The 12,276-nt window shown below is 40.9% G+C and overlaps 2 protein-coding genes across 3 annotated transcripts in view; one reads left to right on the top strand and one right to left on the bottom strand.

The window, feature by feature from the left end:
* Positions 1–599: 599 nt before the first annotated feature.
* On the bottom strand, positions 600–6,673 carry etfb (electron transfer flavoprotein subunit beta). 2 transcript variants are annotated; one of them, XM_054781103.1, is made up of 7 exons: positions 6,511–6,673; positions 5,939–6,097; positions 5,711–5,869; positions 5,566–5,628; positions 3,821–3,979; positions 1,888–2,071; positions 600–814 (listed from the first exon to the last, which is right to left on the bottom strand). In XM_054781103.1, exons 1-6 carry the CDS (start codon positions 6,562–6,564, stop codon positions 1,901–1,903), a joined length of 765 nt encoding a protein of 254 aa, XP_054637078.1. In that variant the 5' UTR covers positions 6,565–6,673; the 3' UTR covers positions 600–814; positions 1,888–1,900. The 2 variants fall into 2 exon arrangements, with proteins under 2 accessions (XP_054637078.1, XP_054637077.1); XM_054781102.1 differs by having other exon boundaries at positions 600–875.
* A 2,119-nt stretch (positions 6,674–8,792) lies between these two features.
* The window catches only part of LOC129185015 (upstream stimulatory factor 2), a 34,501-nt gene continuing 31,017 nt past the window's right edge, over positions 8,793–12,276 (top strand). The window contains 2 exon segments of the mRNA XM_054781645.1: positions 8,793–9,086; positions 9,089–9,176. Of these exon segments, the coding sequence (XP_054637620.1) occupies positions 9,062–9,086; positions 9,089–9,176 (113 nt within the window). The 5' untranslated portion in view covers positions 8,793–9,061.

The raw sequence follows: 12,276 nt of genomic DNA on the forward strand, positions 1-12,276 counted from the left end.
AGAACTACAAAACTCAACTTCCCACAACGCAATTATTTTTAAAGGGCCAGGCTCGGCCTGTAACAGCGTTCACGCGCTGAAAAAAAGCACCATAATTGCATTATTAAAACTCGATGTAACAGCGGGTCTTCCAAATGTGAACTGCGATGGTTACACTGTAAGGTAAATCCATGGGGGTCTGCACGCAGACACCGCACTGGAGTACTTCATTCACTTTAGTGAGTGAATCATAAAAACTGGAGTAGGTGAAAGGAATGGAGTTTCCCATCATTACCTTGGAGAACGTATTTCAGCTTTTGATCGCTTAACGGCTGTCGGCTTGAAAATCGGTCTATCACAAGTACCGTAACAATCATTTTTAGTTATGTGGTCAAAAATTAAAAAGTCCTTTGGTGCTTTTTTTGTGTAATTTCTAACAGTAAAACATCCCCGTTCAACTGGTATGAATCCACTGGAAGCCATGTGGTGCAAACGTAAAGAAGAATGTATTAAGAGGTGTACTTTACTGGTTGCCTTAGGATGGAACTGCACGACACATTGGCCCTGCATGATGAAAAGCAGGCTGCTTTATTGCCATGACAAACATACAGAGAATGGAGGCGCTTGTGGTTAACTTTTTCTTTTGCATACTGAGACACCGTCCTGGATCCACACGTCACAGTACCCGCCCGGTCATCATTCCACTCGGTTTGTCCCTGTATATATTTACAACCATGTGCACGCATGGGCAGCTATGCATTTGCAAGATTCTAATCAAAATAGTCAAAAGTAGGTCCTCTGAGTGGATGGCCAGCTTACGATACATACCAGCTACCTGCAACCATGAAAAAGACCTTTATTATTGTTGTTGTGCAGCAGGAAGGTGTTTCTCAGCACTGCCAGGGAGAAAGAAAAGTTCAATTAGACAAGAGCGCTTCCTGCTGGCTGGTTTATGTAAGACAGTGTGACAAAGACTACCAGCCAACACAAACACGAGTGACATAACACAATGTCCCCCATTGCCACATTCCACTAACAATTTCACTGCTTAAAACTCTTCCAACAGCCCAATATCTATGTGGGAAAAGCCTTCCACTGTTCATTCATTCTTTAGATGTTTGCAGCAGCAGTATACACTATATAACACTACACTATATAAAAAAAGGTACCCCAGTGTGTCCCCAACACTGCTTTGATGCAGACAGGGGAGGTAGAAGTCCCACAGAGCTTCATCAACCTCCAACAGGTTGACACATGTTGTGCTCCCTGAAAAAGGCCTTTTGGTATCACTGAAACATACATGACTCTTCAGTTTTGGGCAACCTTACCTTTTTCTTTTTTACCCTCTGGCAGTTCACCGCTTACCTTTGTCAATCTTTCGACCAGTCGCGTGTCCAGTGTTAATTCATCTTCACCAAAATGCTGGTAGGGCCAAACAAATAGCAGGTAGGTCCTAACTTTCCCCCCCAAACTAATTTTCCCAAACAACACAACTTTATTTGTTGTTTTGTTTGCTTCTCATAAGAATACAACTTAAAAAAACAGATGATATTTCAACTCTGTGCTACTAACACGACATCATATTACGAGTTTATTCTCGTTATATGCGACTCTTAATATTCACACTTTGTTTTTTCCATTTCTGCTGCTGTTTCTTTTCCCCAAATGTTTCAACTTTCTTGTCAATTTTCTGCTCGTAATATTAGGACTTTACTCCCATAATATTTGGACTTTCAAAAAATTCATTGTTTATTTAAAAAAAAAAAGAAGAAATAATTTTTCTTTAACATGCCAACTTTATGCTAGTAAAATAACATGATTTTCCCTGATATGACAAGTGTATGTTTGTGTATTTTTACAATGTGCCACAGCAGCATAATGCTTGATTGAAATGCAACAGATACTTACCTTTCTCTTCTTTTTATATCCTGCCCGTCTCCTTCAGTTTGCCCACCAGGTCGTCCACGGTCTCCACTTTGATCCCGGCCTGCCTCTGGGGGGGCTCGTCCACTCTCAGCACCTCCAGCCGCGGAGTCAGGTCCACGCCCAGGTCGGCTGGCTTCATGTTGACTATTTTCTTCTTCTTGGCTTTCTGGGGGAATAAAAACAAAAACAGAAAAACAGTTGAGGCTGGAGTGCAGGGCCGCACAGAGAAAAATTAAAAGGAAGCGGGGGGCCATCCGAATCACGCCATAAAACATACAAGTTGTCATGCGCACAGCTAAATACACGCGTCACATGCGTAAAGTAAAGGTCCAGAGTAAAACTACACATTCATGTTTTCATTTGTCATCTAGAAATATAATCCATTCACAAAATAATAATCCCGATGATCCCATATACAGACCAGTACATTTTTTTGGTATTATAGGACAGTGGTGTGCAGTCAGGGCAGCATAAAGACTATGAGAAGCATTGACCTACAAGTACTGCACTGCTCCCACTACGTGGACGTGTGGGTTACACTCCTTTGTCCAATCAGTTTTCAGCTTTGTTGTGTTGCCATGTCAATGGAATCTGCCCAGGGCCTTCAGAATGTGTGGTCCTGGTCCATGTCACTTAAGCACTGTTTGCAATGGGGCTGTTTAGTTAACCAATCAAATTCACCTCACAATAACGGCAGCATTTTTCTGTCCTCTGATTGGCTGATCAGAGCAAAAACTGTCTGGAAAGGAGGACGGATTTTGTGTGTAAATAATCAGCATCTCTGGCGAGTCTGATGTATGTTTTTCTCATGTTTTTAGATAAATATTGATTCTGAACGTAGAGCTTTGGAGTTGTCTGACACGACTTACATTTAGCTGAAGCCCCAAAAAGAAAAGGCAGCGTTTGCCAATGAAGTTACGCAATGCTCCAAGCTCGAGATGGCAGATAACGTGTGAACTGGGTTTTGTTACTTAGCAATAATCAATACACCAAGTGCCTTGTAATAGTGTGTTTTATATTATCGATGGTTTGTGATAGCAGTGGTATTCCAAGGTGAATTAAACCCCCACTGAAATATACCATACAGTAGTAGACGATGGGTGACTCATCTACACTTCAATGACATCATTCATGTCGTTTTCTTAGCAAGTTGTAGATGATGGACTACTTCCGTGAAGTAGGATTCAATTAATTCAATTAATAAATGGAATCATTTTGTAGTTATGGCATAGAAAACCTGTTTACAATCTTCTACATACAGTTTTAACATGATTAGAGCCCTCTAGACATGAAATAACACCCCTATAGTCACCTTTACACTCCTATTACCCAATATAGTAGACATAAGAGAAAATAAGACATATTAGACATAAATAAGATAACTGACTAACACGTTAGCAGTTTCTTGTTGTTTTTTCTGGACAACGTACTTCCTTGTTGCTTTAAGCGGCTGTACACTGGTATTAGCCATGGTAAATGTGTTCCCTAGGGAACCTTAGTGAGGAGTCTAGTGTCAGTCGCACTGAACACTGACACCCAGTGGCCAATGTAGGACAGTACTACAGTCACAATTACAATCCTTCTGCCTTGTATTTGTATTTACTTCATTTAATTAGTTCATTTAGCCATTTTTATGCTTGAAGTGGTTAATTTAGGCCAAATATAAGTACAATTTGCTTTAATATGCATTTTTGTCTACTAATAATAGGCCATATTCAACCAGAAAACAGTGATTATTTATGAACTTAAAAAAAAAAAAAAAAAAAAAGGAGCGCAATATTGCGAGTGATACCTGTATGTGTAAATATGCAGCGGGCCTTTAAAAAGGAACGTGTGAGCCACAAATGTCCCCCGGGCCAGACTACGGTGGAGTACAGACACGGTTGTAGTGCGTTGTGTCGCCATCATCACCTACCATGATGTTAGGCAGGGTGGCATATCGCGGCGTGTTGAGCCTGAGGTCTGCCGTCACCACTGCGGGGGTGTTGATCCTGATGGTCTCCAGGCCGCCATCGATCTCTCGCACCACTTTCATCTTGTCACCTTCCAGCGTGACCTCTGAGGCAAAAGTCCCCTGCAGGAATTTAAATGTAAGCTACTTTGAGGTGTGCGAGTAGACTGGAATTATTAGGAGAATTTGGTGCTGAGCAACGTTCCCTCTAAGCTGCGCACTGATCTCGTGTTCACAGCGCACAAGAAATGCTTGCTGCGCAGCAAAATAAAATACAAGCTGAAATGTAAATAAAATAAACACATAATTTATTGTGTAGCATTTTGCAATGCAACTCCGTGAGTGACAGGCGACTACAAGCAGTAACAACACTAAGACGAATACTGTCCAGCCAACAATGACAGCCTGTTGGTACGCATTTACTTACGCAGCCAATCTATTCAATAACAGCGCGTTACTGACTGTAGTACATGCCGCTGTTTTGCAGGTTAGCATGTAGCTACTGGAGCAGGGGAGCTAAATGTTGCTTGCTAACCCCGTATAATAGCCAAACAAGCAGTGCCACAGCCACGCACCAAGCTAAAGTAAAAAAAAAAAAAAAGTCCTCCAAGGTGTACTGGCTGTCAGACTGTGTGGGAACAAAAGAACAAGAGCTGAATAGGGATGAGAGTTTTTCTTTTTCAAATGAGGGCTGCTCTGAGCCAGTTTTCTGAGTGAAAAGTGCGGACTAAATAAGTGGCTTAACTACGCATGTGGTACTGGCGTGCTTTTATTTTGATAGCTGGATTTACAGGATACAGGAAGTGTTACGCCAAGTTTGTACGTGTGATGCCAAAGGGACCAGAAGGTCGTTGTTTCTTTCAGTTGAGTTTTTTTTTTTAATAATGATTTTCATTTTTGATTTAGACAAAAGTAAACATACACAGCAAATGTGTCATCACTTTCAAGTACATTTCCAGCATGAAATAGTACCACAACACGCTGCTGCAAAACAGAAAAGAAATAAGGAAATAACAGAAGACATCATTAACAAAATAAATGGTAAAAAAGAAAAGAAATGGAAAATGAAATGCTAAACTAGGTGCTTCCTGCAAGATGTAGATCATTCATTGGATGAGATAGTTCCACGCTTGTTTTGTCTGAGGTGGACCAAAAAGAAAGCTACTTTGTGAAATACGCCTTGCTGACCTTTTGAACCCACTCATGTACAAAATACCACAGATTGGAAGTTGGACTACCTCAAGTTCTCAGGTTTTGGACGGGTGTGACACTACAAGCGTGCACATCTGATGGCGCTCACAGAGATCCGAGGAATGCTCAGGTCTTTGTTTGAATGCTCAGACACTTGAGAAATTAGAGGGAACATTGGTGCTGAGTTTGCTGAAGGTGAGACACAAGTGAGTGTCCAAAGTGCTCCATCTGTTGGCTACGTGGGTGAACTGCGTGCTAACGTGTCCAGAAACCTTTGACCAGAGACAGGCTGGTTTGTGCAGGATGAAGGTGGTTGCTACTTAGTGATTATGCTCATGGTGATAAGGCGGTTTAGACTACCGTATTGCACATACTTAATGACTAAACCCACACTTTTTTTCCCCATATTTGCAAAAGGAAAAAGCCACAATTAGTCATCCATACGCCAAGTCTGAACCGTTAAGGTAATTAATACGTAGAGAGACTTATTTAATCACAGCGTAAACGTTAGTCCTTACCTGAGGCCAATCCAGTAAGGCTGCCGTCATTTGTCCAGTCTGGTTGCAGTCGTCGTCTATGGCCTATTAAAAGCAATTCTGAGCATCAGACAGCAGCGAGTGTTACTTTTAAAAGAGGCGCACACAGAATTGTACTTCTTTTTACCTGTTTGCCAAGGATCACAAGCTGAGCCTCCTCCTTCTTGGCCAAAGCAGCCAAGATCTTGGACACCTGTAGGGGTCCCAGGTTGTCATAGTCCTTCCCAGACACTTCCACGTGGATGCCGCGGTCAGCTCCCATGGCCAGGGCGGTGCGGATGGTCTCCTAAGGCGAGGATTTGCGTTTAAGCTTAAGGATGAGCTTGTGCCACCATCATGGCAGGGTGGTGCACACCTGTGTCTGCTGCGGGCCGCAGCTCACCGCCACCACCTCTTTGATGAGCTTCTTCTCCTTCAGCTTGACCGCCTCCTCCACAGCGATCTCGCAGAAAGGGTTCATGGAGTGCTTGACGCCATCAGTCACCACGCCAGTGTTGTCAGGCTTCACACGGATCTGAGAAGAAGAATGGAGCAAAGTGAGGACAACACTGAAGGTACTGATTGTAGTGTATTGCCTGTTAACAAATGCTGCTGCAGCTGCTTGCAAACGCTATGTAGAACATGAATTGCATTGCTGGGAAAAAGCTCAAGGGTATGCTGTAATTATGTGACACAACATTCAGCAAGCCACATTAACAAACAAGTCAAAGGCAGCACACATTCCTATATATAACTATCGTGTTATGCAGTATCGTGTTAGATAACTGTCACATTAAACGCATATTAATGTGTCAAATGTATCGCCAATTATCTTTAGCTGGCGTTAGCATGCCTCTGCTTGCTAGCTGAACACAGAAAAGTCAAGCATGTGTTGGCCGATAAAAATGTCAAACGGATAACGAACGCAGAAAAGCACGTCGATATTACCTTGACAGCGTAGTCAATGACACGCTTGACTCCAACGAGAACCCGCCCAGACATGTTAGATGAAACGGTATAAAGTTGCGGACACAGTAACCCAGTCACCGAAGTGAACTTTCACCCAGGGAGGCGGAGTCGGACTTATTTTAGGGGAACACCGGAAGGAGAAGCCAGTCACTGCCCACTGATTGGACCAATGAAAGGCAGCAACACACAGCATTCTCATCGCTGATTGGCTGAGTCTGTGGCGCGCCTTCACTAAATACAGTCAGCAACGTAAGGTATCGCTAAAAAACACTTAATTACGCTAAATAGTATTAATCACAACTTGAGGTCTGTAGGCAATTTTCTTCATCGGGTCACCCGTTTAAAAAGGAAACAGCTGTGAGCTCACTGATCTGTACTAATACATCTGGATAGACCATACGTCGCACGCGCCCGTGCAAGCCGCTGAAGCCACGGAGAGGCCATTTTACCACTCACATCTCGTACTCAGACTACATTAGCACAGCGTACAGTACATAGTGTACAAAGCAGATGAAGAGGCTCGCAGAACATCTATATTTTAAATTAAAAAGCGGGAAGATTCTCTCACTCTCATTCCTTCAAGTAAAAGATAGTTATTCTCTATCTTTTGGCTATATTAAATGTACTTATATATTAAATGAGAATTGGAAGGGAAAAAATGAATTTTTTCCCTTCCAATTCTCATTGCCTTTGGGACAAAATTCTATTGTGCACCCTGGCTCAGCACTCCCCTATAGCAATGCATAGTTTTACTCCTCTAGAAAGAGATATCATTTTAACTGCATATCCCATCCCTTTTTTCCATTAAAACCCATGGTCATGATCCTTTACTTTTTTTCCCCTTACTTTCATACAATTCACTATGCTCTCGTCTATACAAAATATGAATCATAAAAGAGAGTGACTTTGGACAAGTTTTAAAATCATTTAACATTTTCCTGATTTTTTTTGTTTGTGTTATGAAATAGAAATAACCTCTTTTCTGATATAGAAATATATTTTAACAAAAAACACAGGAATAATATGTAATATAATATGTAATAATATATAAACATTGTCTCCATATGGGGGTTCATTTGAAATTCGGGTAAACAAAAAAAACGTATTTTTTTATATTTACAAGCAACCCCAAATTATTTAGTAGTCTCGTCGTGGTTGTTTGTTTACATATACCCCATTGCCCCATATGTAAAGCCATTATGACTCAGGTATGGTATGATATCGACAAAATTTAAAAAAATGATCATACCCGGGTCCTTCTGACTAAGCTCAAGCACACCTGTTGTGCGAGGTTAGTCTGAAGACTAACCTTGCATTTAGTGTGAGTGGGTAACAAACTAACAACAGCCTTAACAACTCACAAGTTCTCACATAAGTCATTGTCCGAGAAGTGTTTCTTGTGAGTGGTAATATGGCGGCCGCGTGGCTTCACAGGTCATTGACCAATGGTCTATCCAGACATATAATACAGATCAGTGTGTGAGCTACTGCGGCACCGCTCTCTGACAGTTACCGTGTAGAAAAATCGACCAATAAACGTTCCGCTTAAATGGGGTAAAGTTCATAGCGTATCAAGAGTTATTTCTGAATAACACTTAACACAACAATATAATAAAAGCATTACATTTGATTTTGTATTACATTGCTTGAGGAAAAATAAATAGTACAAAATAAGTAAATAGAAGCAAAAATACTCTTTACTATCATTCAAATCCTTTGGCTTCAACGTCCTCCCTTGTCCAATAAGTTATTCCCTGAGTTTGTAAACCATATATAAATATGTACAATATAAGAATATGGTAATTGATTGGTTGTTTTGAAACATGCATACATGGTTACACCGAAGTACATCTCGTGTTTACACTTTTACCATGGAACATGTCCATAAAGGAGTAGGAAGACACAGGCCGTATTTAAACCCGAAGAAGAAGCAGATCTGATTTAATTCTAACCCTTCTCCTTGTTACAGTAATTACAGTACCAATCATTTGTTCACTTCCTGTGTTCAACATGTACCAATTTACAATGTTTTAATTATAAAAGACATGGCTAAGCACGTGTAATAGTAGAGTTCGTCGTTTGTAGATAGCTTTTACAAAGTCAACAAGCCAACAAAAAAATCACTCATATTTGTAAAAATAAACATAGAAGGGAAATTAACCATATCGATCTCATCGCGCTGGTATCCATATGATACTAATACTACCCATGGTATCGATAATACCGCTATTTGGATCGATTTGTCCACCCCCTTGCGCCAGGTATTAAGTTGTCTTGTTCGACTACTCCGTGGTTTCTTAAGTTGCTAAATGCTGCCTGTTGGGTCGTGAAAAACGAATTCTAAGACGTGCAAGATGTTGCTTATAGGCGCCGCGTGTTGAGTCACCTAAGCCAGCAGCAGTAGCAGCAGCAGCAGCACAGTAGTAGTACTAGTAGTACTAGTAGAGTATTGGTGTTGTTAGCAGCGGCCTCCATTTTGACTGCACCGCCGCGGCGCCTCGCCTCACGTGTCCTGGGCTGTCTCTCTCACATGACCCGAGTGTTTGTTCCCGTGATCAGCACCTCCATCTCCGTCCCTGGGACTAAGCACCACACTTTAGCGCGACCCTGATGGATATGCTCGAACACAGTCTGGACACCACCAGGTAAAAAAACAAAACAAAACAAAAACAAACAAACATCCGTGTCAAAATGGCTAACTGACACACAGCTAACCACGGCAACGTGCTAACCCGGCAGAGTAGGGAGCGCTTTTATAGGCAAGCTATGAGCTAGAAAGTAGGACTTTTGTGCACTTTGTCGGCGATTGAAGTTGGCGGCTTTGTGAGCCGCATAGTTGTGTGCGTTTTAGCCGCATAGTAGGGAAACTAGTTTGGCATAAATGAGCAGAAAGATGCTAGCAAAGTTAGCTTGAGCTAGCTTCTTAAAACAAAACAAGAGTGGCTCATCAGTCAGTCCTGGGCTATTCAACTCAGTTGTTAAGGAGGGCAATTTTTCACAAAGTTTTGTATTGTTTGTGTGCAATTGCAATGCAAGGCTTTGCCATATCACAAAACATCATAAAATATAGTCATAAATAAACTACTACATTAAAACAGAAGCGCTATGGATCCCCTCGTCAAAGATCATCAATATGATAGGATGGCTCTGCTGCACTTAATGCTAAAACTAGACCAGACAGACTTTAGTGATCCACATTGCAGAAGAAAAAGAAAAAAACACTCTTATATAAAATGCAATACAATAGGAATAAAATAGAAAGCATATAGAAGCATATAGAAAGCACTCCTGTCGCGTAGAAGATCTTTGAGTAGTGTTTTTACAGTAACAGCAGTGCACTCCTGTCACATAGAAGATCTTTGATGAGTGTTTCTGCAACAAGCAGTGCTCCTGTGCTGAGGGGAGCAGGGGTTTTCAAGTGGTCTCAACCTGGGACCCACATTTTCCAATCGTTCCAATTAACTCACAACTCACTTTTATTTAAGTCATTTTATTTATTTATATATTTTTTACACTTTTATTTGATTTATTTTTACTGTATTTTTTCTTTTACACTTTTGTCATTTTTATTTGTATTTTTTTTACACTTTAATTGAAGTCATATTTTATTTTCTACTTATTTATTTGTACCGTAATATGTTTATTTATATTTTGTATGCTTTTATTTAAGTCAAACCAAGCAAATTGGTTTTCCATGTTTTGAAACATGAATACACATAGTTACACTTCCAAAGTGCATTTTAGAGGGATTTATTAAGGCATTTTGTCGAGGAAATAAGGAGGAGGATGACTCATATTTCAGTTTGACTTCAAAATAAGTCAGACATGAGTTTAATGTCATTTTTGACTTGCTGTCTGCGACCCACCCAGAATGGATCCACGACCCACTTTTGGGTGCCGACCCGCCAGTTGAGACGCGCTGACGTAGTGCACCGCTTGTCAAATGGGGTACTAGAAGGCACTGCGGGGGGTACTTCATATTGAAAACAATACTTAGAAAGATATGAACATTACAGAACGGTTTTTTTTTTTATGGAACTGTGGTAGATAGGTTGTAAAAAAAGAAAAGAATGAATTTGTATTTGCCTTTAAGAACACGTCGTTCTTATAATCCCAAAAAGGGCACTTTAAGTTGATGATCACTTTATGCATGCAGCGTTTTCATAATCAAGTTGTTATATCATGAATGAATAATATACTGTATATATTATATAATACAAATATTGGCTGAGAAACACTGCTGTGTGACAGGAGCACTGTGCTGCGTTTCTGTACTGACTGTACTGTGCTCTATTCAAAGATCCTGGAGATGACAGGGGTGCTCTTGTGTTTTTAAGGACGTTTCAGTAAAAGGCTAGTTGTTCCCAAGTGTGGACGGGTGTAATGACGTCATCCTCAAATTTGCAGAAAGTGAGTAGAAACACGAGAAGCCAACCATGCATGTTTACAACTACAAATTAAGTTGATTCTGTTTGGAGTTTTTTCTTGACTTTCACAAATAAAGCGGGGCTGCCTGTGGGTGCTTTTAGAAGGGGGAGGGGCCCACAGCAGCACCCGCTGCTCGTTGAGACTCTCCAAAAATCTCTTCACTACATTATATGGGGGTCCCGATACAACTTTTTCACTTCTGATATGATACCGATATTACAACTTTAAATATCGTCCGATACAGGTATCAGCATGAATCATACATACTTTTAGGCTTCTGCTGTAGTGTGGAATGTTAGAAAAGATCAAGTGATATTACTCAAACACAGAATAGTCAGTAGCAGTAGGAGTGAGAAAACTTTACTTTTATGACAAGGAACGCTACACCTAGCGTCAAAAACAAAAACACAGCTCCAATATGTAGCGTTACCTTTGGCTAGCGTGTGGTGAAGCTAGTCGCTAGCCGTCTAGTCGCTAGCTGCTGTGGTGTGGTGAGGTGTCACTACGGCAGTAAGGTAGTTCTTGGGTGTAACAATGTTAATAATAATAATATGCTTCATATGCAGCTCACATGATGGACATTTTTGTTTTTTTCTCAAGGCTTTATGGGTGGAATAGGTGTGTCCCATTTACATGCATTCTTAGCTACCTCTTTTTACCTGTTTTTCTATCTTTAGAAGGCACAGAAAAGAGAAAGACGTGTGTGTTCAAGTCTCACGTAAGGATTGTGGATGCTCGTAAATCCCAGAAAATACATAGACACTCACAACAGTGAATCCAACTTCACAAATATTGTGACGTCTTTGAATGCAAACCCTCAATGGCTCATAGCAATGCGGTTAAAGTGTGATTCAGATGTTGTTCTGCTGTTAGAGAGACTCGTGTTAGGCCATTTTGGCATGATTGAAATGTTTATTTCATGAGAAGCTGTTCATACATGCAAATATATCACATTGTGTCCTGTCATTTATCTTTTTGTTAATAAAATACAGCAAAATGGTGATTAATTCATTGGATTGACAACCCCCAACTTTCCTTGTGAGATTCTGATGCTTTGCAGATGTTTGAAACATCGGTGGAAGTTTCAGGAAGCTGTGGTCTTGCAAAAATTCTCGTGCGTTTTAGTTTGTGATGCTGCGTCAGATGGGCGATGGGCTTGGTCGTGTTAAACTTGCCTGGTTCTGTGCCGCCACAGGAAACTTGCACGTGTTTTGCACTCGGCTGCAACACTTTTTTCGGACGAAAAACACAGGCCGACATCACTCCTGCTCCTTGTTAAACACGCTAGCACACGCTGTTGCTGTGGTCATGTTGGCT

This window comes from Dunckerocampus dactyliophorus, chromosome 7 (assembly GCF_027744805.1).
Source record: "Dunckerocampus dactyliophorus isolate RoL2022-P2 chromosome 7, RoL_Ddac_1.1, whole genome shotgun sequence".
Taxonomy (NCBI): domain Eukaryota; kingdom Metazoa; phylum Chordata; class Actinopteri; order Syngnathiformes; family Syngnathidae; genus Dunckerocampus; species Dunckerocampus dactyliophorus.

Coding starts and splice junctions, on each gene's coding strand:
- etfb (XM_054781103.1), bottom strand. CDS start 6,564: ATGTCTGGGCGGGTTCTCGTTGGAGTCAAGCGTGTCATTGACTACGCT. Junction 5,629..5,710: donor TTGTGATCCTTGGCAAACAG/GTAAAAAGAAGT, acceptor TGCTTTTAATAG/GCCATAGACGACGACTGCAA. Junction 3,980..5,565: donor CCTTACTGGATTGGCCTCAG/GTAAGGACTAAC, acceptor AAATTCCTGCAG/GGGACTTTTGCCTCAGAGGT.